This window comes from Paramormyrops kingsleyae, chromosome 3, assembly GCF_048594095.1.
Source record: "Paramormyrops kingsleyae isolate MSU_618 chromosome 3, PKINGS_0.4, whole genome shotgun sequence".
Taxonomy (NCBI): Eukaryota; Metazoa; Chordata; class Actinopteri; order Osteoglossiformes; family Mormyridae; genus Paramormyrops; species Paramormyrops kingsleyae.
Window position 1 is genome coordinate 239,902 of NC_132799.1, and position 22,441 is coordinate 262,342.

The 22,441-nt window shown below is 46.8% G+C and overlaps 1 protein-coding gene across 1 annotated transcript in view; it reads right to left on the reverse strand.

Annotated features, from left to right (window-relative positions):
• Nucleotides 1–1,471: 1,471 nt before the first annotated feature.
• rps6ka2 (ribosomal protein S6 kinase, polypeptide 2) overlaps nt 1,472–22,441 on the reverse strand; it is a 33,634-nt gene continuing 12,664 nt past the window's right edge. Inside the window, exons 3-21 of the mRNA XM_023829130.2 lie at nt 21,894–21,975; nt 20,295–20,375; nt 18,161–18,240; nt 14,462–14,568; nt 13,896–13,933; nt 13,677–13,819; nt 12,388–12,458; nt 12,186–12,274; nt 11,495–11,559; nt 11,161–11,263; nt 9,739–9,869; nt 9,140–9,265; nt 8,826–8,915; nt 8,557–8,715; nt 8,307–8,468; nt 7,530–7,606; nt 6,008–6,125; nt 4,815–4,952; nt 1,472–4,358 (exon numbers count right to left, since the gene is read on the reverse strand). Of these exons, the coding sequence (XP_023684898.1) occupies nt 4,233–4,358; nt 4,815–4,952; nt 6,008–6,125; nt 7,530–7,606; nt 8,307–8,468; nt 8,557–8,715; nt 8,826–8,915; nt 9,140–9,265; nt 9,739–9,869; nt 11,161–11,263; nt 11,495–11,559; nt 12,186–12,274; nt 12,388–12,458; nt 13,677–13,819; nt 13,896–13,933; nt 14,462–14,568; nt 18,161–18,240; nt 20,295–20,375; nt 21,894–21,975 (1,986 nt within the window). The 3' untranslated portion in view covers nt 1,472–4,232. The remainder of the gene's footprint in view (nt 4,359–4,814; nt 4,953–6,007; nt 6,126–7,529; nt 7,607–8,306; nt 8,469–8,556; nt 8,716–8,825; nt 8,916–9,139; nt 9,266–9,738; nt 9,870–11,160; nt 11,264–11,494; nt 11,560–12,185; nt 12,275–12,387; nt 12,459–13,676; nt 13,820–13,895; nt 13,934–14,461; nt 14,569–18,160; nt 18,241–20,294; nt 20,376–21,893; nt 21,976–22,441) is intronic.

A 22,441-nucleotide genomic window follows, 5' to 3' on the forward strand; every position in this document is an offset into this window, starting at 1 on the left:
TTCGTACTATAGTTGAATTACGGTTGGCAAAAAGTTATCACACGCTAATTGCAGATATAGGATACCTATGACAGAATATAAAAATAATCAAAAAGAAATTACATTGTATTATGCACATTTTTGACAGTTCGAGCTTCGTGGCATTCGAAACTTGCAGCAATATGTTTTTATTCTGCCGTATTTGCTATATAGCTGCAGTTCCGATTTTTGGCAAGAGGCTGTGCAGAACTAGTTTCGAAACTTTTCGAACCGTTTCGAAACATTGTTTCGAAATTGTTTTGATGATTCGAAATTGCCATCTCTAATAATAATTATACGATGGGCTCAGATGCATTATATTGCTACATGGATATATGATATATTCTCTGACTTGTATACGGGTAACAGTTTAAAACGTCATATACCAGCAAAGTGTTTAAAAATTAATCTACCAATCTTTATCCCTCGTGGTGAACCACCGTCACAAATGACCTTCTATCTACTTTTCTTAATGGATTGAAGGCGGTCTCCTTCAACAGTACATACAATCTCTGTTTGCCTTGGCATATTATTAACATGAAAATCACAGGCAATGTTTTGATATATCAAAACATTAATTCCGGTTAAATTCGCTGATCCTGTAGCGAACTCCTTATCCAGTCTCTGAATAATAAAGTAATTTTTCCCTAATAACATTTGCTGAAAATTATGCGTTACATTATATTTCCATTCATTGCTTTCATACTAAAACTGACATCTAACATTTGTTGTTTCTCTCAGAAGGTCTCAGCCTCAAATTGTCTTTTCTGGAATTTTGGGAAGTAGCTTTTTCCCCCCTAAAATATCTAGTTTACTTTTACAAATCCAACGGGGAAATCTCCTATACCTCATGTCTAAAACCCCAACCACAATCCCCGTATTCCAGTTAATATGGCCTTTTTAATTATTTCAAAAACCTGCAGCCGCTGGCATGCCTTGTTTGCCAATTGAATAATTAATTATAATAACCATGCATGGATTGTCATTAGGTTCTGATGCCTGCTTCAGATAACGATCGAACAATTGGTCGTTTCTGATCTGTGAATTTACTAGCAAATATGTCTGTTATTTTCAAAATTTAAATGAATATATATATATATAACCTCCATATGGTAACTACATATACAAATTATATTAATCTGTTGCTTTTCACACTAGGTGGTCACGTTGATGTTTATTTTCTATGTATTTTATGTTGTGCACTCAGAAGGTTGCAAACATTTTAATTAAAGCAGGGGCTCCCCTAATCAGATAACCATATAATTACACTCTCCATTACGCCTGTTAGAGCTGTCAGGTCCACGCAATCCACCATATGTTATTGTTTCCAAACAATCGCTAACAAATGGCGCCACAGTCCTTATTGCAGGCGATCCACACCGCTACTGAAATGTGATAAGTACAAAGTGTCTCGTGGCGTAGCGTAACACGTGTGTGGACACAAGTTCTGCAGTTTTATTCACTTATTTATTTATAAACGCATTTGGCATGCCAAACCAGTACAAAGCAGATTCAACATTTACAGGCCGACAACCACGTAAAGTTTCTTTTTACGAATGGCAGTGCGTAACGCCGGGATGATGGGGGAGCGTTGCCATAGCTTCGCATCGACATGGGAACTGCGAGTGTTCAGTGGAAGGGCGCTGTCTTGTCAGGATATGTTGCTCTGCAGTGGTTTGCAGACTCCCAGATGCAGGTCGCGGCCAGCGTGCGGAGAGGTACATGACACCTACGGTGGCACCCACGAAAATGCCAGTGCTGCTCCGAGGAGCCCCCTGCTGGAGGTGGTCTGTTGTGACAGCTCGAGGACAGACTAGGTCTTCTGCATTCGAAAAATAGAAAAATCTCTGCTCTGATTTTCACAGTGCTGTGTTGTATCTGAGCTCCTATTAATGTCAGACTTATTAATTTTTTATATAAAATTGTGGAGTTTGTGAGACTCGGTGAAAAGGAACCATGTTTCTTACACCACTACATAGATGCAGATCCATTAAAACTACAGGATGACAAACGTAACTAAATAATACAGCAAAAGATTGACTCATATGAGCTGTGTGCAGCAGACATTGCTTCATCCTTTTTAGGAGGAACAGACATTGTTTTCAAGCTCCTTATTGGGAGGAATAGACATCATTTTGGACATCCTTATTGCAAGTGCATTATATAAAGCTTGACAGACTTCAAGTGGAAACTTTTAAGGCTTTAGCACACCTCAACCCATGTGACTCCATTGACTTCTGTCAACAATTAACCAGTAATGTTTTATCATTTAGAATGCATCACAGTATCTGGGACCAACGTGGCGATCCTTAAACTGGCAAATTGACGGGACAGTACTGCAGAGGTGAAAAAGTCTGGCGCTGCTTAGTGTCCCAGATAACCTAATCTCATGCACAAATCCTTGGACAAACACAATAATAAGAGTAGGACTGCACAGTCGTCAAACATGAGCCGTCTCTAAGGACTGAGATGTACGAAAGAAATTCCCGTCAGAGAAGAGAAACAGTGAAAGATCACAGCAGATGCGCAGCTTGTCACAGGCATTTGGGTTGCTGGTTTTCAGTTGGTTTTCACCACGGTCCTGTTGCCTCATTTAAAAAATACAATTTATTTTAATAAATAAGATCAATACAAAAGTGTTTCCTGAAACTACTCCTGGATAGACAGCTTTGGAAGTAAATGCTTTTTGAACTGAAACTCAATATCCTCTGTAATAATCACAATTTTTTTCTGAAATATTTCTCTGAAACATTACAAATCTATGTGCATTAGTTCATATACTTACATGCACAAAATGGTGTATTTATCTATATTGCCACATCTTTTAGCATTTTCTCATTTAATTCCTTTATTTGTTTTCTGTTCCCCCCCCCCCCCCAACCTGTTGGGTTTGAAGGGTTGGTTTAGATCAGTCAATGGAGGTGGAAGGTCACTTTCTTTAAAAAAAAAATCACACACACAGCACCCCTTGACATTCCACAGGCTTACTGAATCATTCGTGTCATACTGAAAACAGTTTCAGGTCTCTGTGTGTAAATTATGGGGCAATTAGATTTACAATTAAATGGACCCATGGTGAATTCCTTTTTCAAAAGGACACATTCTCCTTTGTAAAAAGAAAAACAGTTTTTTTAAATGTCAATATCTTTACTGACAGGGGAGAGAACAAACTTGATGCATTGACATCTCCGCCCCTGTGGCCAAGGTGACAGGATATGCTGTCAGGGCATGTGCAGTGAAACTGAAAAACAGGCGACATCACCCTTAAAGTGCACTTCATCAAAACCAAAGAACGCGTATATACACTGTACATCCATAAAGACTATCTGCTTACAAACATGCAAGGGCCTGCCTTCCTAATCAGACAAACTAGACCGTGCCACTTACCACCCTAGATATTTCTGCCTTAAAGTAACTGCAAGAGAAGAATTTGGAAACTCTTCCATTCCTAATGCAGACTTTTCCAGATCGCTCCCTGACACTGACTTCCTGTGCTTAACACGTTTTGCAAAATGTCTGCGTTTATTTCAGTAGTTAATGCAGTAACTGTACACTATACTCTATACGTCACTGCTTCTCAAGCTGATGCTCAGGGACCCCAGACGGTTCATGTTTTTGTGAAAGATGGGATGTAGGAACAATGTAGAACAACAGGGAGTCCCACAGGGCCAGGATGAGAAGCACTGCTATATAATATTACTTTGATTAGCTTTAATGAAAAAGGACTTTGATTTGTTGTCATAAGCAGCATATACCGCAGGTTATATCAGAAGGGACTGTAGAATCCTAAGGCTCCTTAGAACCATATAAATGAGACGTGCTGTGGCTTTACCTGCAACACACACAGCACACGCGTGTTCCTCAGACAGTCTCCTCTGCACCCGGTTTAACGACAATAACTACGCATTCCAGTGTTGCTGGTCAAACCCTCATTACTCCACTAGGGGGCCACACAGATATATTACTTTTAGTAAATGCTACAAATTCTTCAGTGTGACTGGGAATGGGGGCTGTTCTTACAGTTTTTGGTGAGAAATGTCCCTCAGAAGCTTGGGTAGGATGCTGTGCTCTGCACCCCGACCCACAAAGGATCCTTCACTTTATTATGTGTTTTTTGTGAGTTTCTTGTCTATCTTGAACGCAGCAGAAGACACTGAATGGGCCCCAGACTCACGAGCCCTGACGTCCAGAGTGATGGCGAGTTGAGGGCAGGGCTACAAGCGTGTTGACGTGAGCCTCTTCATGCCTCTCCTCTGGGCCAGACTGGAGGACAGCACGGGTTCCAGCTTGGGGGCCTGTGGCGTACGGTTCAAGGCCAGGTAGGTGGCAGCCATCGCTCCCTGGGAAACAGCAGGCATTAGCAGCAAAAGCATTTACACAGAATGACCAGTGGGGACACTCACCTCTTACAGGTATATTTGCAGTAACTGTCACTAGGTGGCGACAGTAAGTAATGGACAAGAGGAAGTGCTTGTGCAGCGAAAACTCGATCAGCGCAGTGACACAGCACATCAGGTGATTTATCTGCATTAACTAGAGCATTAAGCATTTATATGTCCCTGAAGGATTAGCATTTTAGCCAAAGCTGATCTGTCTGCTGATTGTTGCATTTATTTTTAGATTATAATAAGTTACTTGCCCAATACTTTTTATCCAGAATAATTTCCACTATTATACAGATGGATGTTTTCCTTAAACACTACAGGCTAAGCACTCTGAGTTACAGCAAGCCCACATTCCTAACCACTAAGCTGTGGGACACAGATTGTGCTGACGGCCTGTGGCAGCCACCTCACCTTAACAAGCTGCGCGTCCTGTCTGGTGAGCTGACTCTGGGACAGCTGCTCTCGGTTCACCACCCAGGGGTGTCTCAGCACCTGGGGGGCCGTCAGCCGCTGGTGGGGGTCCACGTGGAGCATCCGGGACACGATGTCCTGGGGAGAGAGGCGGCTGCTGTGTGCACTTTGCATGTTCATGTTCTCGACATGGGTGCGGGGGGTTCCAGCATGTGTCCCAGTTTCCTCCCACCACCCAAAGATTTGCCGTTTTGTGGGCAGAGTGTGCGGTTGTGTCTGCGTGTTCTGTGATGTGTCCACAGCGCCCCCTGCTGCCTGGGATGGGCTCTGGGGCATTCGACAGCTGCACAAATGAACCACTCTATCATAGTTTTTATTTAGCTGCCCTTCTCAAAGAAGAGGAACAAGTGCATGACATCTATGCTCTTTTCTATTTCTATTTAGTGTAGATAACAGATCATAACAGTGGACCAGGGGTTCTTAGCCGTTTTGAGAGTCCAGCGCTTTTCGGGGCATTAAATTATTTTAGGCTGATATGTGCATCAAGCTATGTTTCTTGTCAACAGTATACTGAAGTTTCTCATTTTCTTTTCATTTAAATTTTATAGGACGATAAGTCAGCATATTGTTTACAGCCCTAGACTCCTACCTTATTATGGCAAAGAAAAAGCGTGCCAACTTTTATGTGAACGCATAGTCTGTCCAGTAGGTGGTACTATAGTGCCAAAGTGCTAGCTTGCTAATGACTTCCTCAGTGTTTCGTGACTCTTTCTTAAGATTCTCGTGACCACCCTGGAATGACATCATGACCCCCAAAGAGCTCCCAACACCCAGGTTAATACCTCCTGCAGTAGATAACATGCATTTTTGAACCAATGCTGGTCTTGATTCATCTTCAAGTTAAATCTCCTCATCTGTTACTTACATTTATATACAATTTCTCAAATTGATGTATTGATTTCAGAACTGTAGTTCATATTGTGGTTCACCAATGTCTTGTACGTAAGGTCTCATATACATATTTTAAACTACTTAGGGCTCTAGCAGTAAAAAATTATCATTCAGAGAATGAAGATAAAATACACAGTCAATTTATGCGTATAAACATCTGGTGCCAATTTGCAGTGTGATTAGGACAGTACGCTGTTTCTGCCCAATGACATTTCACTGTGAGTGGGCTCACAAAGAGTTACCTTAGCTGCGTCTGACACCGTGTCCCAGTTGCCACCCGAAAGGGCGTACTTCCCGCTGCCAATGCGTGCCAGGATCTCCTCAGGGGTGTCGTCTGGCCCGTTGGCGAATGGGGTGAAGCTGTCAGAAGGGGTTAGTTAGAACTGTCAGATCGTGTCCGAACCTCTGCATGCATGAGATGTCGCTGATTTAAAGCGATGTCGCTGATTTAACTTGACATTCCCTGACCTCCAGAAAGCGCACATATAGCTCACTGATATTAACTTCTTTGTAGTTGCAACCCCTGTTAATCTAACCCAAACCAAATCAGTTCATTACCAGGTTCCAGGTGACCTCAGCAGTCGCCGGAAGACTTTGGTGAGTGAGGATTGGGTAGTGTGTCCAGTTTCTTGTTACATGACCTATAATTCTGAGCCATTGCACCCCTGCCATCATGGCCATATTAATGACATATGATTGACATTGTAATCTACACTGTTGTTTCATTGGGCTCCTGTAATAATGTCATACGCAAACATCACTCCCAGGTCAGTGTGCTGATTCAAAATCAAAGTATACATGTTTTTTTCGAAAAGGTTCCACCAACGGTTCCTGCTAGCCTCTTTTAGCCACAAAAGATTTGTTTTGCTTCAAACCTTGATTACAGAGGGATTGAAACCACAAGCAGCCCCCCTGCATGACTGCTGCATGGGTTGCAGTTAGACTGTATTGACCCCAACCTGGGTCTGGCTTACCCTGTAATTTCTCCTCCACGGGCCTCAATATTATGCCCTTTTTTTAGCCCGTTTTCTGATACCTGTCCCAAGCCAAGACCACCTCTAGTTTAGGAATGGTGTTCCAGGGCAAATGAGAATGAAGCTAACTAAACAGTGAACTCTGTATGAGTAAACAGGTCATCGTCTAGGACAAAGGCTATGAACGTAAGCAAGCGATTCGCAAAGAAGGCTGCTGCAGTGCATCGTGGCAGAAATAAATCACAATTAAGACTCACCACAGACTCAGTCTGGTCTGTCTGGGCGTTCAGGGTTAGCCATGTCCGGAGAGTAACACCAGCATCACAGCACAGCACTTAGATGATGGACAGTGTTTGTCCACCAGCTGTCTAGACTCTACTTCTGAGTATCATCTCGCAGAAAACAAATGTGGTACAGACTGACGTAGCTCCTGTAACCACTACCAAATATGACTTATCTGCAGACAGGTCATAGAATAATAGACCCGTAAACATCACAGAGAACAACATAATCACTTAGCAGAGGGCTGTAGTGTGTGAGCCTGTTTTGTGGTGCAGTAAGCTGTAGTCAGATGGTAATAATAATAATAATAATAGTTTACATTTATGTAGCACCTTTCACAATCTCAAGGTCGCCTTACAGGAGGGAGAAAAAAAAAGCAGTGCTCAGGAAGAGACAGTAGAGAAATGTACATGGAAGAGAAATGTCTTTAGTTCAGGTTTGGAGGAAGAAAAGGAAGAGCAAAATACAGTTACAGGTGTTTCCAGCGAAGGCCTATGTGATGACTCACCCGGCCAGCATGGTGTACAGCAGTATGCCCAGGCTCCATATGTCACAGGCCGCATCATATCCCTGCCTCTTCAGAACCTGCGGCAGAGGAGATGTACTGTGGGAAAGGCGGCATGGCTCTGGCCGTGCAGGGATGGAGCTGTGTGGGATTTGACCCAACCAACAAGAACCGTGAACCGATAAGCAGAAAGATGATAATCCTACAGGGTACAGGTTTTTGGGCGTGTACTGACACAGTCCCATATCAAGAAGAAGGGGAAACAGCCATAATGGGGGGGAAAGTTACATAAACCAGCATAACGCCCCCCCCCCCGGATGGAGAGACGGCTACCCTGCTCTCATTCTTATATAATCTTTCATCTAGAAACCTTGATGTATCTTAAGAGTTCACTAAAGTACCCCAAACTGTCAAAGTGTGAAGGAACGAGGGAACAATACAGCCAAAGCCAGTGAAAACGTAAACGAACGGCTTTTGTGAATAGGTTACGCTTCCGTTTGGCTTCTTTCCACTTTCAGAATGATTATTTGCGAGGCTGTCGTTACAAGCATCTTCGTTTGTATGTATCCTCTGACTTCAAAAGGTGCCTTGTGTTTGCTTAACTCATCTACAAAACCACATAATTCAGACAGAGCACAGAGCAGGCGGGCAAACCCAAACCATGACATTAAGCTACAGAATGAGCCGTGGAAGGAGCGTTAAAAAGTATACATGGCATTTCTAGCATTTATAGCTATTTGCTGACTTGTCCACAGCAGAAATTCTGAGATGCCTTCGCACCTCTGGGGCTACGAAGTTGGCGGTGTAGCAAGGTGTCATCAGAAGCCCGTTCTCGGCCCGCAGCTGCTTAGCGAAGCCGAAGTCGCTGATTCGGATGGACTCAGGGTCTCCAATCTCATCCACGTAGAGGATGTTGCTGGGCTTTAAATCTCGATGGACGACCTTCAGGGTCACAAACAACGTATAAAAGATGAGGCCTGGCTTCCAGAAGGTGCCCCTGTGCTTCCCAGCTCCTTGTGCACGCGCGTACCCCCTGCGAGTGGAGGTACTCCACCGTCTTCGTGATGGTGCAGAGGACGGCACTGGCTTCTCGCTCTGAGAAGCACTTCTGGCGGAGGATCCGGTCCAGTAGCTCGCCACCCCTCATCAGCTCCATCACCAGGTACACATACTTGCCGTCGTCATACACCTGAGCCACCAAAGAGGTGCAGAGGTGCACAGTTATGAATGTGCTTTCATTCAAAGACCCCCAAACCCTGCTCGCCTCGCAGTTGGCTATCCGTCCAGCATCTTACGCACATCTTTCAGCGTGATGATGTTAGGATGCTGCCCGTATCTCAGCAGGATCTCGATCTCCTCTGATGGATCTTTCTTGGCACGGTCAATAATCTGCAAGAAGGTCAAGCCCATCAATGGTCCGGGGTTTCCCAGCAGACCCTGGGTTCTCATGAATTAGCACGAACTTCTCCAGACAATTAGCCATAGGAATGATTTCAGGCCAATTAAAAATGTAGTTTTTGCATTTTTTTCAGTGGCTTTGTGAGCTTAACAGTGGAACAGAAACTTCTACTTTATAATTACAAGCTGATAGTCACTTCTCAGAAAAGACATACTTTCACGGCATACTCGACACTGGTGATTTTATGGATGCAGCGTTTGCAGACGGAGTACGCCCCAACACCAACGTCCTCCTTTATCTCATAACCGTCTGTGAAATGGATGTTGTTTCCATGTAATTGCTGCAAAGAAAAAAAATGGAAAGAAGTTAAAATAAACTATTCGACAAAGAGAAAGCAAGGGCCATTAGAAACAACAGCTGTTTGAATAGCTAATTCAGTTTCAGTTTAATGTGGTGATTTTCTTGTTTGGACAACAGAGACTTAGAAATCCTCAGATCCGAGGATGACGATTCGCCTCAGAGCAGCCTGACTATAAACATTCGGTTTTGCTGTATCCTCTGATATTCTGCACATTATGTAAAATGCTGTTGCATATAACTGTACGATATTGTACAATATAGAGGAAAAGGACAAGTAAGTTGCATAGTGACAGCCTGGCTCCCGCTTCGGCCTCAGGGGGATGGCGTTGGGTGACAGCACTGCTGCTTAATCGATGCCCATTACCATTTACGGTTGGCGTCACCCCGATTTGCATGAAGCCGTGCTCTGGGTCAGGCATGCTGGGGCCAATCAGCTTAGGAGGTGGTGCCTACCTGCACTATTGGGTTGACAGTGTTGACACCCTGCTCAGTCTGCGAGGGCTCCTGGCTCACGTTGGAAGCAACAAAGCTGAATCCACGGAAGAGCTGGTGCGCGTTGGCGCTGGGGGGCACGCCCGGTGAGTCTGCGACATGAGAGCGGAAACTTAGCATGCTGCCATCTGGTGGCTGCTGTGAGGAACAGCAGCACTCTTCCACTCCATGACTGTGAGGCTCTTATCAGAGAGTTGTCTGTGCAGCATTAATCCTGACCCGTTTGCTCAGGCATGCCTCTCATGCTGGGCAAATGTTCTGGGAACGTCACTCAGGTCACTGCTGTCTGTTTGATCACACTCAGGCACATGTCCCAGCCATACATTGGTGCTTAGTAAACATGCGGAATTAAACGCTGAGCACACAGAGGAGAGTGGGTCCTACAGAAATAGCTACTACTTGACATTAGCTTTATGGTTAAAATCACCATTAATAAAAAATGACAAGCAGGGATTGACAGGAGAGCAGAATCCCAGCTCCCTGGACATCACTCCCTTACATGCCTGTGAGGCTCCCAACCTCGCTGCTTCCTCTCGCACCCAGACCGCCGGGAACCTGACTCGCATTAAAATGCACCAAATGGAGGATTGGTATGAATAAGCCATTTCTGTACACGGAGCAGGGTGATTTGTGCATGTGGTTTGACGTTAGCGGCGCCCAGCTGCAGACGGGGGGGTGAAGGACCTGAGGGACAGACGGCAGCATCAGCTGCATTGACAGCATCACATTACTGCCAATGAGCTGCCAACTTCATGTTGTTTTAAATAGACAAGCCATTAATAACCAGGTGCTGTAATCGCGCACAAATGCTACACTAACCATGTGTGTGATGCCCGCACAAAGGACACCCACCTTTTCATAAAACACTCCCCGTACCAGCTTTCTGTATAAATATATTCATGACTCCACAATTAAATCATTTTACAACTCCCAGAAGCAGCAGATTTAAATACATGGAAAAAAAGAGTCGAGAACAAAAAAAAGACTGAAATGAAAAAAGGCAAACGGACATATTAATACATGGATCCAGAACCTGTGGTGCAGTTTTGAGATTAACTGTTAATCCTGAATGAAATTATGTCTAAGGACAAATATGGCATTAAATGACATAAAACTGCAGCTTATATAATATGATTGCACTTTGAAAACCCCTTAGTGTTTCTCAGATCTTTACTACTTAGTTTTTATAAATGAAATCTTGTACACACTACCATTTAATTCCTGAGCACAGCCATTCCTTTTGAATCTGTCCCTAAAGGCCATGTCCCAGTTTAGAAATGTAAGCAAGCGAACCGCTGTTCTTTGTGAACTAGGGATGAGAACGCACCTCAGTCTCTGAACCAGCGTGAGTGGGAGGTGCCACAGTGGCGGGGCGGGTCTTACCCGTAGGCGTGCGGGAAGTGAACTCGGGGTCGAAGTGGAAGGTGTCCTCTGGCCGTCCCACCGCTGGCTTGAAAGGAGGCTTCACTTCCTTCCTGTACAGTTTCTGCCCCGATAAATACAACCTCACATTCCTGCCCAATGTGCATAAAGAACACTTACTGGACATCTGTGTATCTAACAGAATCTAAATTAAATGCTTAATATTAAAACATTTTTTCTTACATTTCTATACTTGTATATCTAAAATGCATGTGAAATCCCTGCCTGTCGGGTGGCTGGCAGTTAGGCCACGCCCTCTGTGCCGCATCGAAGGGGGGCTCCACTCCATACTCACATTCCAGTCAATTGAGGTGAAGAATGGGTGCCTCTTAATCTCCTCCACACCGTCAGATCCCGCTCCTTTCGGGAAATCACACGCACATGGTGGGCGGAGCTGACCTGCCGAGGGTTATTATAACCCCGCCCACACACAGAAACAGGCACACAGACACAAACACACGAATGCAGACACATGCAGACACACACACACACGCAGACACACACACAGACACATACAGTATGCAAACACACACGCGGACACACAGACACACACACACACGCAGACACACACACAGACACATATGCAAACACACACAGACACAGACAGACACGGACACACACACATACATGCAGACACACAGACACACAAACACACATGCAAACAGACACACACACACACACACATACAGACACACACAGACACACACAGACACATACACACGCAGGCACACACACAGACACATGCAGACAGACACATACAGACACACACACACACACACACACACTGCATCTACTGAAAACACTGCTTAACCACTGTCTCCCTGTCATTTCCAACATATCCACTTTCATCCCTGTACTACCTTAATCACTTCATTTAATTTAGAAATACAGTAACATTTACAACAGATGTTAACACCCATTTTCACAGAGCAGGAATAGCATGTGTGAAATTATCCGGCCTGAGTGATGTCACGTGGGCTACTCACCGAGCCTGTTGCTGGGATTTCTTTTGAAAAGGGCCCGTAGCAAACTTTGTACTTCTGGGCTTAAAAATTGAGGCATTCCAAGTTTAGCTCTGAAACAAAAATGACAAATAATATGTATTAATGCACAACCCTGGCGAGGGTGAGTGTATTACAGTTATTACGGTATGCCCCCTGCCGCTTCTTTGCTTTCCCACCCACTCACTTCAGGATGAGCGCCATCGTCTCCTTGCGGTCTTTCCCTTGGAAAGGCAGCGACCCCGTCAGCATTTCGAACTGAAACAGAGAGATGCCATTTGTCAGACGTGGAATAGGGATGCCACCCCCACCCCCCGGCTTTATCACGCAGGACACCCAAAGAAAGTCAGCAGGAAAACCAACCAACCAGCATAAATCATTTCCCACAGGGCCCCTTACGTAAGGCATTTAATTGATGTGTGAACAGTACCAGGCATATCAGACTCAAAACAGAGCCCGGGACTCCCATAGTGTCCACGTACTGCTTCCACCCTCTGCTCTCAGCGCATCATGCTCATCTTGGCTGGACTGAAAAGCCCCCCCGCGCCCCCCCCGGCAGTGCTGGGGTGTGACAGGACAGCACGCCTCGCTGACTCTCGATGGAAGCTCTGCTTCCCATCCCAGTGACATTAGGTGACTTTCTGAATCTGCAAGCTCATGTCTCCCGAGCCTGGCTTAATTGCCCAGAAAACACCCGTATCCATGGTGACCAATACAAACCATTGAGACCCTTAAAACCTCATCCGGATGGATATTAGCCATAACCACTCAGCTAATTATCTTAGCAGGGTGAGCAGCCGCTAAGCTATCTATCTCTAGCGGGGTGAGCAGCCGCTAAGTTATCTATCTGAGCAGCGTAAGCAGCCGCTAAGCTATCTATCTGAGCAGGGTGAGCAGCCGCTAAGCTATCTATCTGAGTGGAATGAGCAGCCACTACCCCTATCTATCTGAGCGGAATGAGCAGCCGCTAACCCTATCTATCTGAGCAGGGTGAGCAGCCGCTAAACTATCTATCAGAGCGGAGTGAGCAGCCGCTCAGCTATCTATCTTTAGCGAGGTGAGCAGTCGCTAAGCTATCTATCTGAGCAGGGTGAGCAGCCGCTAAACTATCTATCAGAGCGGAGTGAGCAGTCGCTAAGCTATCTATCTTTAGCAGGGTGAGCAGCCGCTAAGCTATCTATCTCTAGCGGGGTGAGCAGCCGCTAAGCTATCTATCTTTAGCGGGGTGAGCAGCCGTTAAGCTATCTATCTCTAGTGGGGTGAGCAGCCGCTAAGCTATCTATCTTTAGCAGGGTGAGCAGCCGCTAAGCTATCTATCTCTAGCGGGGTGAGCAGCCGCTAAGCTATCTATCTGAGCAGCGTGAGCAGCCGCTAAGCTATCTATCTCTAGCGGGGTGAGCAGCCGTTAAGCTATCTATCTCTAGCGGGGTGAGCAGCCGTTAAGCTATGTGAGCAGGGTGAGCAGCCGGCCTGTACCATGAGAACCCCGAAGGACCACCAGTCTGCGCTTTGCGTGTGGCCCCTCCTGTTCACCACTTCAGGGGCCATGTACTCGATGGTTCCACAGAAGGAGTAGGCCCGCTTGTCGTGGTCGATTGCCTCTTTGCTCAGGCCAAAATCTGAAAGGGAGGAGGCACACGGTGAGAGGGGACCCCCACCCCCATGGCAGATGGGGGCAGATCTTCTTAGACTCACCGGTTATTTTGATGTGGCCTTCCTCGTCCAGGAGGATGCTGTGAAGGACACAATGGAATCAGATGGCATGTGTGTAATTAGGACAGTCAGGCCATAACCCTGTACTGGCTGACTGACTGCTAGGTGGATGGATGAGAATAAACTATGGTGTTCTTTTTTCACTCCTCAACTGGCTCATGGGAATTTTCATCTGAAAATCTGGGGGGTGGGACATCTCACCAAAATCTTTCACCTGGGGGGCATTTCATGAACATCCTTCATCTGAGGGGGGGGACTATCTCACCCCCATCCTTCATTGGGGGGGGGGGGCTATCTTGCCCACACCCTTCATCTGTAGGGGCTCTCTTGCCTATATCCTTCATCGGGGGAGGGTTGATCTCGCCCACATCCTTTATATGGGGGGGGCTACCTCACCCACATCCATCTCATCCAGATCACAGCAATGGCCTTTACCTCAATTTAATTTACAAATGGTAATACTCTTCCATGAACACTCATAGGGGCATCAAACCAAAAGGGCAGTCCTGGGCCAGGGTAGCAGAAAGTGTGTGGTGGTTGGGGCTCACTTCTCCGGCTTGAGGTCCCGGTAGATGATGCCCAAGCTGTGGAGGTGGTCCAGCGCTAGGGCCAGCTCAGCCAGGTAGAACTTCACGTCCTCCTCCGTGAACATTACCTAGCAAGGGACAGAACAGCTGATGTATCATTATGATGTGACAAGGAAGAGCTTTAAATTCAGGTCAGCTCATGTTGGGCAAGATCTAGGGAGCTCCTCCAAAGAGGATGTAGACTGAATCCACCTCAGCAGATCAGTGAAGAATGGCTGTGGGCTGTTCCAGTGGCTTTCCGGAGAGGTGCTGTACAGAAACACCTGGAACACTGTGCTTTCGGGAATCACAGCTGCTCTGCGTGTCACGTGGGTTTAACACGCGGTGCATTAAGATGAGTGGATTTATGGCGTGAGTAACGATTCATTATCCTGGGAGAAGCAGCATGCAATCTCAGCAGCAGTGCAGGTCTCTCCAGCATGGCACCCCGGCAAACGGTAATGGCCATCGCACACAGGTTCTCCGAGGCCTCAGACATTCCTTAACATCCTCACGATAGTCTAACAAGTTGTTCTAAATATTCATATTATTCACGGCCTAGCATGTGCAACGTGGCCTCCTAGGATGGAGAGAAGGTATTATCGAGCACAGAGATGGGAAATAATGGTCAAGTAAGATAAATAAGAATACAATGCTAAATGCTAATGGACTAATCCATTCTTAGGGCATAGCGTAAATCCCTGAAGTCATCCATTTTACTGTCTTGCATAATTAATTCATAAACATAGTATAAATTCATTACATATAACAGTACAATGGATGGCTAGTTTCAGTAACTTTGTAAATGACTCGCTGTATTATGGGGGTAACCTAGAGCAGGCTGAACTATGAGGTGACAAGTGCATCATGGCGTAGGTGACTAGATTAGTACAAGGAGATGCAAGCATTGTCATCTGTGACGCGGGATTCACTATTGAAGATGCAGGCATCGGCAGCAGAGACACAGGCATCGCAAAGTGGAGACACGGACATTCCAGCGGAGACAAGGACATCGCCATCGGAAACACGGGCACTGCTATTGGAGATGAGGACATCGCCATCAGAGATGATCACCATTGGAGACATGGCCATTGCCATAGGAGATGAGGACATCGCCATCAGAGATGATCGCCATTGGAGACACTGGCATTGCCATCAGAGATGGGGATATCGCCATTGGAGACATGGGTATTGCCATAGGAGATGAGGACATCGTCATCGGAGATGGGGATATCGCCATTGGAGACATGGGTATTGCCATAGGAGATGAGGACATCGCCATCAGAGATGATCACCATTGGAGACATGGGCATTGCCATAGGAGATGAGGACATCGCCATCAGAGATGATCACCATTGGAGACATGGGCATTGCCATAGGAGATGAGGACATCGCCATCAGAGATGATCACCATTGGAGACATGGGCATTGCCATAGGAGATGAGGACATCGCCATCAGAGATGATCACCATTGGAGACACTGGCATTGCCATCAGAGATGAGGACATTGCCATCAAGGACACGGCATTGCCATCGGAGACACGGGCATTGCCATAGGAGATGATGACATTGCCATCGGAGACACGGGCATTGCCATCGGAGATGATGACATCGCCATCGGAGACACGGGCATTGCCATCGGAGATGAGGACTTTGGCAACGGAGACACGGACATTGCCATTGGAGATGATGACATTGCCATCGGAGACACGGGCATTGCCATCGGAGATGATGACATTGCCATCGGAGACACGGGCATTGCCATCAGAGATGAGGACTTTGGCAACGGAGACACGGACATTGCCATTGGAGATGATGACATTGCCATCGGAGACACGGGCATTGCCATCGGAGATGATGACATTGCCATTGGAGACACGGGCATTGCCATCGGAGACACGGGCATTGCCATCGGAGACACGGGCATTGCCATCGGAGATGATGACATTGCCATCGGAGACACGGGCATTGCCATCGGAGACACGGGCATTGCCATCGGAGATGATGACATTGCCATCGGAGACACGGGCATTGCCATCGGAGACACGGGCATTGCCATTGGAGATGATGACATTGCCATCGGAGACACGGGCATTGCCATCGGAGATGATGACATTGCCATCGGAGACACGGGCATTGCCATCGGAGATGATGACATTGCCATCGGAGACACGGGCATTGCCATCGGAGACACGGGCATTGCCATTGGAGATGATGACATTGCCATCGGAGATGATGACATTGCCATCGGAGACACGGGCATTGCCATCGGAGATGATGACATTGCCATCGGAGACACGGGCATTGCCATCGGAGACACGGGCATTGCCATTGGAGATGATGACATTGCCATCGGAGACACGGGCATTGCCATCGGAGATGATGACATTGCCATCGGAGACACGGGCATTGCCATCGGAGATGATGACATTGCCATCGGAGACACGGGCATTGCCATCGGAGACACGGGCATTGCCATTGGAGATGATGACATTGCCATCGGAGATGATGACATTGCCATCGGAGACACGGGCATTGCCATCGGAGATGATGACATTGCCATCGGAGACACGGGCATTGCCATCGGAGACACGGGCATTGCCATTGGAGATGATGACATTGCCATCAGAGACACGGGCATTGACATAGGAGATGATGACATTGCCATCGGAGACACGGGCATTGCCATCGGAGATGATGACATTGCCATCGGAGACACGGGCATTGCCATCGGAGACACGGGCATTGCCATCGGAGATGATGACATTGCCATCAGAGACACGGGCATTGCCATCAAAGATGATGACATCGCCATTGGATATGATCATCGTTGGAGACACTGGCATTGCCATCAAAGATGATGACATCGCCATTGGATATGATCATCATTGGAGACACTGGCATTGTCATCGGAGACACGGGCATTGCCATCAGAGATGACGACATCACCATCAGAGATGATCGCCACAGGCATTGCCATCTGAGACATGGCTATAGTCAGCAAAGACGTTGGCATCTCCATCAGAGAAAAGAATATTGCCATCAGAGATGAGGACGTCACCATGAGAGACACAGCATTTTTTAAAATCTCTGAATGTAATGGTCATAACTAATATCAGCCCCTTTTAGCCACCAATATAGAACAAGCCTTGCCCCCACACCCCAGATGCAGCCCACAGACCAGCAGGGGGCACTAATCTGAGAAGTGGGTATTGAGTGCTGCTTACAGAGCAGCTGGGGCCTCAGTCTTTGCCTGTAGCTGAAACGGGGTGGTTCCTGACCCCGAAGTCCCGTCACACTCAGCTGGGGCTCAATGATTTTTATGACAGCAAAACACTACCCAGCAACACAGACACAAGACTGAGAGATACTGTTCTGCTGTCTGGTGCTACTGTTAGAAGATTTAGCAAACACGAATATTCAGAGCAGAGTTATTAAATTAGTCCACTTCCATCTTTATTAGAAATTCAAATCTGATCAAGGGTTGAGGGCTCCTGGGTTCTGCTGTTTTCTGTTGACAGATACGCTAATGAAGGCTGATGAATTTAATTATGGCCTTGCTTTAATGGCTAGCGTAATCATGCTGAAGGTGGAATCGTGGTTGAGAGCTTTGCAAACGCAAGTGGACCTGTTTGTTACCCACCCGCAGCAGGAACAGATCGCAAACACGGAGACACTAACCTCCTTGGAGAGCCGTGTGAAGAGATCTCCCCCCCGCAAGAAGTCCAGGATGAGATAGAGCTTCCCTTCTGTCTGAAAGGCTGGGAGACAGGGAAGCAATAGGACCTCTCGTTATGACAATGGATCTGTGAGCGCATGGTGGGAATGGCAGGATTTATCATCTAAGCAGTGCTGCGACTCGTCTCAGACTGGCACAGAAGTGTGACGGATTCACTGAGGCCCCCCAAAAACTCCCCACCAGCTGACCTCTTCATATGTCCCTGTCTACTCGCTACTGCCCACAGTGGTGGTGCCTCCCAGACCTCCCAGAACCTCCAGATCACCCAATCCTCCCCCCCAGTACTTACAACAGACCAAGTATGCAGAGCCCTGAGGAGAATCAACCCCCGCAAAGCAACAGGACCAGACAACATTCCTGGACGGGCCCTTAAAGCATGTGTTAATGAGCTGGCTGATGTTCTCACCTCCATTTTTAATCTTTCCCTCAGCCAGAGCACCGTTCCCACATGCTTCAAGACAACAACCATTGTCCCCCTCCCCAAGAAAAGCCCAGCCACTTGCCTAAATGACTATAGACCAGTTGCACTCACTCCTATCATTGCAAAATGTTTTGAGAGAGTGGTGCTGGCCTACATCCAGAGCAACATCCCAGACACTCTGGACCCTCTGCAGTATGCCTACCAGCCTAATAGGTCCATATCAGACGCTATCGCTGCTGTCCTTCATTACTTCCTCTCCCACCTGGAAAACAAAGACTCCTACATTAGGGTACTTTTTGTTGATTACAGCTCTGCCTTTAACACAGTCATACCCCACAAACTCACCCACAAACTGACCACGCTCGGCCTGCACCCCACCCTCTGTGACTGGCTACAGGACTTTTTGACTGGCAGACCTCAATCTGTCAGGATTGGCAACAGGACTTCAGCCAGCATTATTACAAACACTGGCGTCCCGCAGGGCTGTGTCCTCAGCCCCATCCTCTACACCCTGTTCACCCACGACTGTGTCGCCACCAGTAAGGACAACATCATCCTGAAGTTCGCGGATGACACTGCAGTGATCGGTCGCATCACTGGAGGGGACAAAACGGCTTACAGGAGAGAGGTGGCTGGCCTGGTATCATGGTGTGAGGACAATAACCTCACCCTCAACACTGACAAAACAAAGGAAATGATAGTGGACATGGGGAAGACGAGGAGCCCCCGCCTGCCACTGTTTATCCGGGAGCTTGAAGTGGAGAGGGTGAGCAGCTTTAAATACCTGGGCATCTACATCTGTGAGGACCTCACCTGGACACTGAACACCACACAGCTGGTCAAGAAAGCTCAACAGCGGCTGTATTTCCTGAGGAGGCTGAGGAAGTTTGGCATGTCACGCAAGATCCTCAGCAATTTCTACAGCTGCATTGTGGAGAGCACGCTGACCAGCTGTATCACCGCATGGTATGGCAGCACAACTGCTATGGACCGCAAACGCCTGCAGAGAGTGATAACAACTGCGGAGAAGATCATTAGGACTCCACTGCCCTCTTTGCAGAGCATTTACCATCGCAGAGCACTGAGGAGAGCTGCCTCCATCCTCAAAGACCCGACACACCCCCAACACGGACTGTTCACACTCCTGCCCTCGGGACGAAGGTGTGTGAAATCTAGAACATCCCGGCTAAACAACTCTTTCTTCCCCACTACAATCAGACTCCTAAATAGACGACCTACCTCATTTACATAACAGATCACTTTGCATATCATGACCTACCTCATTTGCACAACAGGTCACTTTGCACTTTAAGCTCTTTCTGTACATATGATAATAAACGCTTTGAATCTTGAATCTTGAATCTACCTCCCCTCAAACCAGGCGCCCCCTGCTGGCCACATGAAACGAAAGCAGCTTCCAGCTCCTAAGCTCTTCAGAATTGCTGCAATACTCCAGTGCAGTCACTGGAGACAAAAAGAGGTGCTGGCAAACTGGCTGAGGTTACGGCAGAGATGAGGGGGGGTGGGATTGGGATGCACTATGAGACCCACAATGGGCGGGATCATCATATGCTGCCAGTCACGGCCTCAGCGGCTTCCCGTTTGCTTACATGGAGACATGAGTAAGCAGGAGGAGGCTGATCGGTGGGTCTCACCGTAGTGGAGTTTTACTATGAATGGATGGTTCACTTCAGCCAGAATGTCTCTCTCCATCTTTGATCGCACTCTGTCTCGCACTGAAAAGGCAAAGGGAAGTCAGAAGAAGATCACAACTGGAAGTAATGAAATAGGGTTACATGGAGACATGACACTCCAGAAAAACATGAACACCAAAGAGAAGTTATTGGACAGAAAATCATGTAACCAAGTGGAGCTGCATACAAACAAAGAGTGAAATAAGATTTGTGAAGTCCCACAGAAAATTAGCCCCCCCATCTCTGTACAGGCAGAGCAGTTATGACAGATGGAAAGGTAAACAAAATTTCCATTCAGGGGCAATGAACTTTCTCCCAGGATACTTTTAAAGGAGCTGGACAAGCCCATAACCAAATTGTGCCTGTTTACCAAATTGTGGGTGTAAATAAATGTCCGAATTGTACCGAAAAGCTGGTGTCCTGACAAATATTTTGCCTGTAATCTAAAGTGCACAACTTGAATTGTGTTCTAGTTTGTTCTTGGGAAGCAAGCTAGCAAGACCAGTCTTGCCAAGACCACAACTACGATCTTTGCGTTCTTGGTATTGAGAAACACCTATGGTCCTGACATCACCAAGCTCTTCTGGGGCCTGTTTCATGAAGCAGGATTTCTTGCTTAGCCGAATAACTTGTCAGATTTAAGGTAGTCAACAACAAATTACCTGGTGCCAGCAAGTTATCTAGCTGAGCAAGAAATCTGGCTTTGTGAAACAGGCCCCTGAGTTTTGCTTGGTGCTCCATCCTTCTATGTGACAAAGAAGGAAAATACCCTCTTTGCAGGACTCAGCTTTAAAGCCACCCCCCACACTTCCAAATGAGAAGTGGGGACACGTGAGCAGCCTCCATTGGTCCCCCTGTGGTTGGGTCCTGGCACAGACACACCCCTGTTACCTAACAGGCATGTTTGAGCAGCAACCAGCCTCAGTAACCTGTGCCGTGCTGATGTCGGCTACTAGAAACCCTGCATCATCCCCAGGTGACTTCAGCACATGGTAACCATGGTTACATCTCATGTGTGGGAGGTTGGAATCAAAGGTTGTATAGCTAGTGTTCGTGAAGAAATATAGCCATTATTAATATTATCTGTACAGCACAACACAGCCTAGACAGTTATTACGGGTCAAAAAAATGCATCTCGCATTTGTTTCACAGGTCCTGGAGTATCTGGGAAAATGTAAGGATGTTGTGAAATCCACACTCTTAATTACAGTGCTGGACTCTTCACTAAAATGAGACAATGCCTCTGGTTTGGTGCAGCACACGTGATGCAGGCTAGATATCACATTAGAGAGTGCTGATGGGCACTGAGATGACAGAACAGCCCATGGCAGAACTCACTGGACTGTTATGGAACTACTGACTTCCCACTGGGTGATGCACAGATAGTCTCTGCCCACTCTGAAGCATGTGATTCCCTGTCGAACGTTATTGCCCAAATATGCCATGTAAGAGAGGAGTCGTGTCACAGTGAAGAAGCAGCCCCACAGCAGCCATGTTTGGGAGCCTCCACAGGAAGGTGGGAGGAATAGGGAACCAATCACTGGTTTTGCTGGTTCTAACCTTTCAGGGTGGCCTTCTTTAATACCTTCATGGCGTAGAGCTGACCCTTGTCTGAGCCTTTCACTTTTCTCACCAGGAACACCTAGTGTGAGATGCAGAGAGATAAAAATATCAAGGTATGCCGATGCTCTTCACAGCTGCTGAGAGTGGGAACGCAGCCCTGCGTATGTTTACACAGTGATATAATGTTTTTAATAGTGCTTGCAAACATTATAAAAAAGAATGCTGCTACACGTAGCTGCATCTATCAGCAAGAAGGGCAGATCATTCTGATACTTAACCTTTTTGTAAAGAAACGTGCAAAACACGAAACCTATTAATTCATATTAAGTGCAGCGAAAATGCATTTGTGTTCCCATTACAAACATAGTAGTACTATGGAAAATTAAAATACGATAGAATGAAAGATTATAGAGGATTCTGGCGGAGCACACTGGTTCGCCCGCTTTCGCTAATCTGATTAGTTTAATCTTCAAGATGAACGCTTCATCCCCTCGGGCTCCAGTGACTGGGTCACTGAAGGCTCCAGAAAGATGGGGAGGCTGACC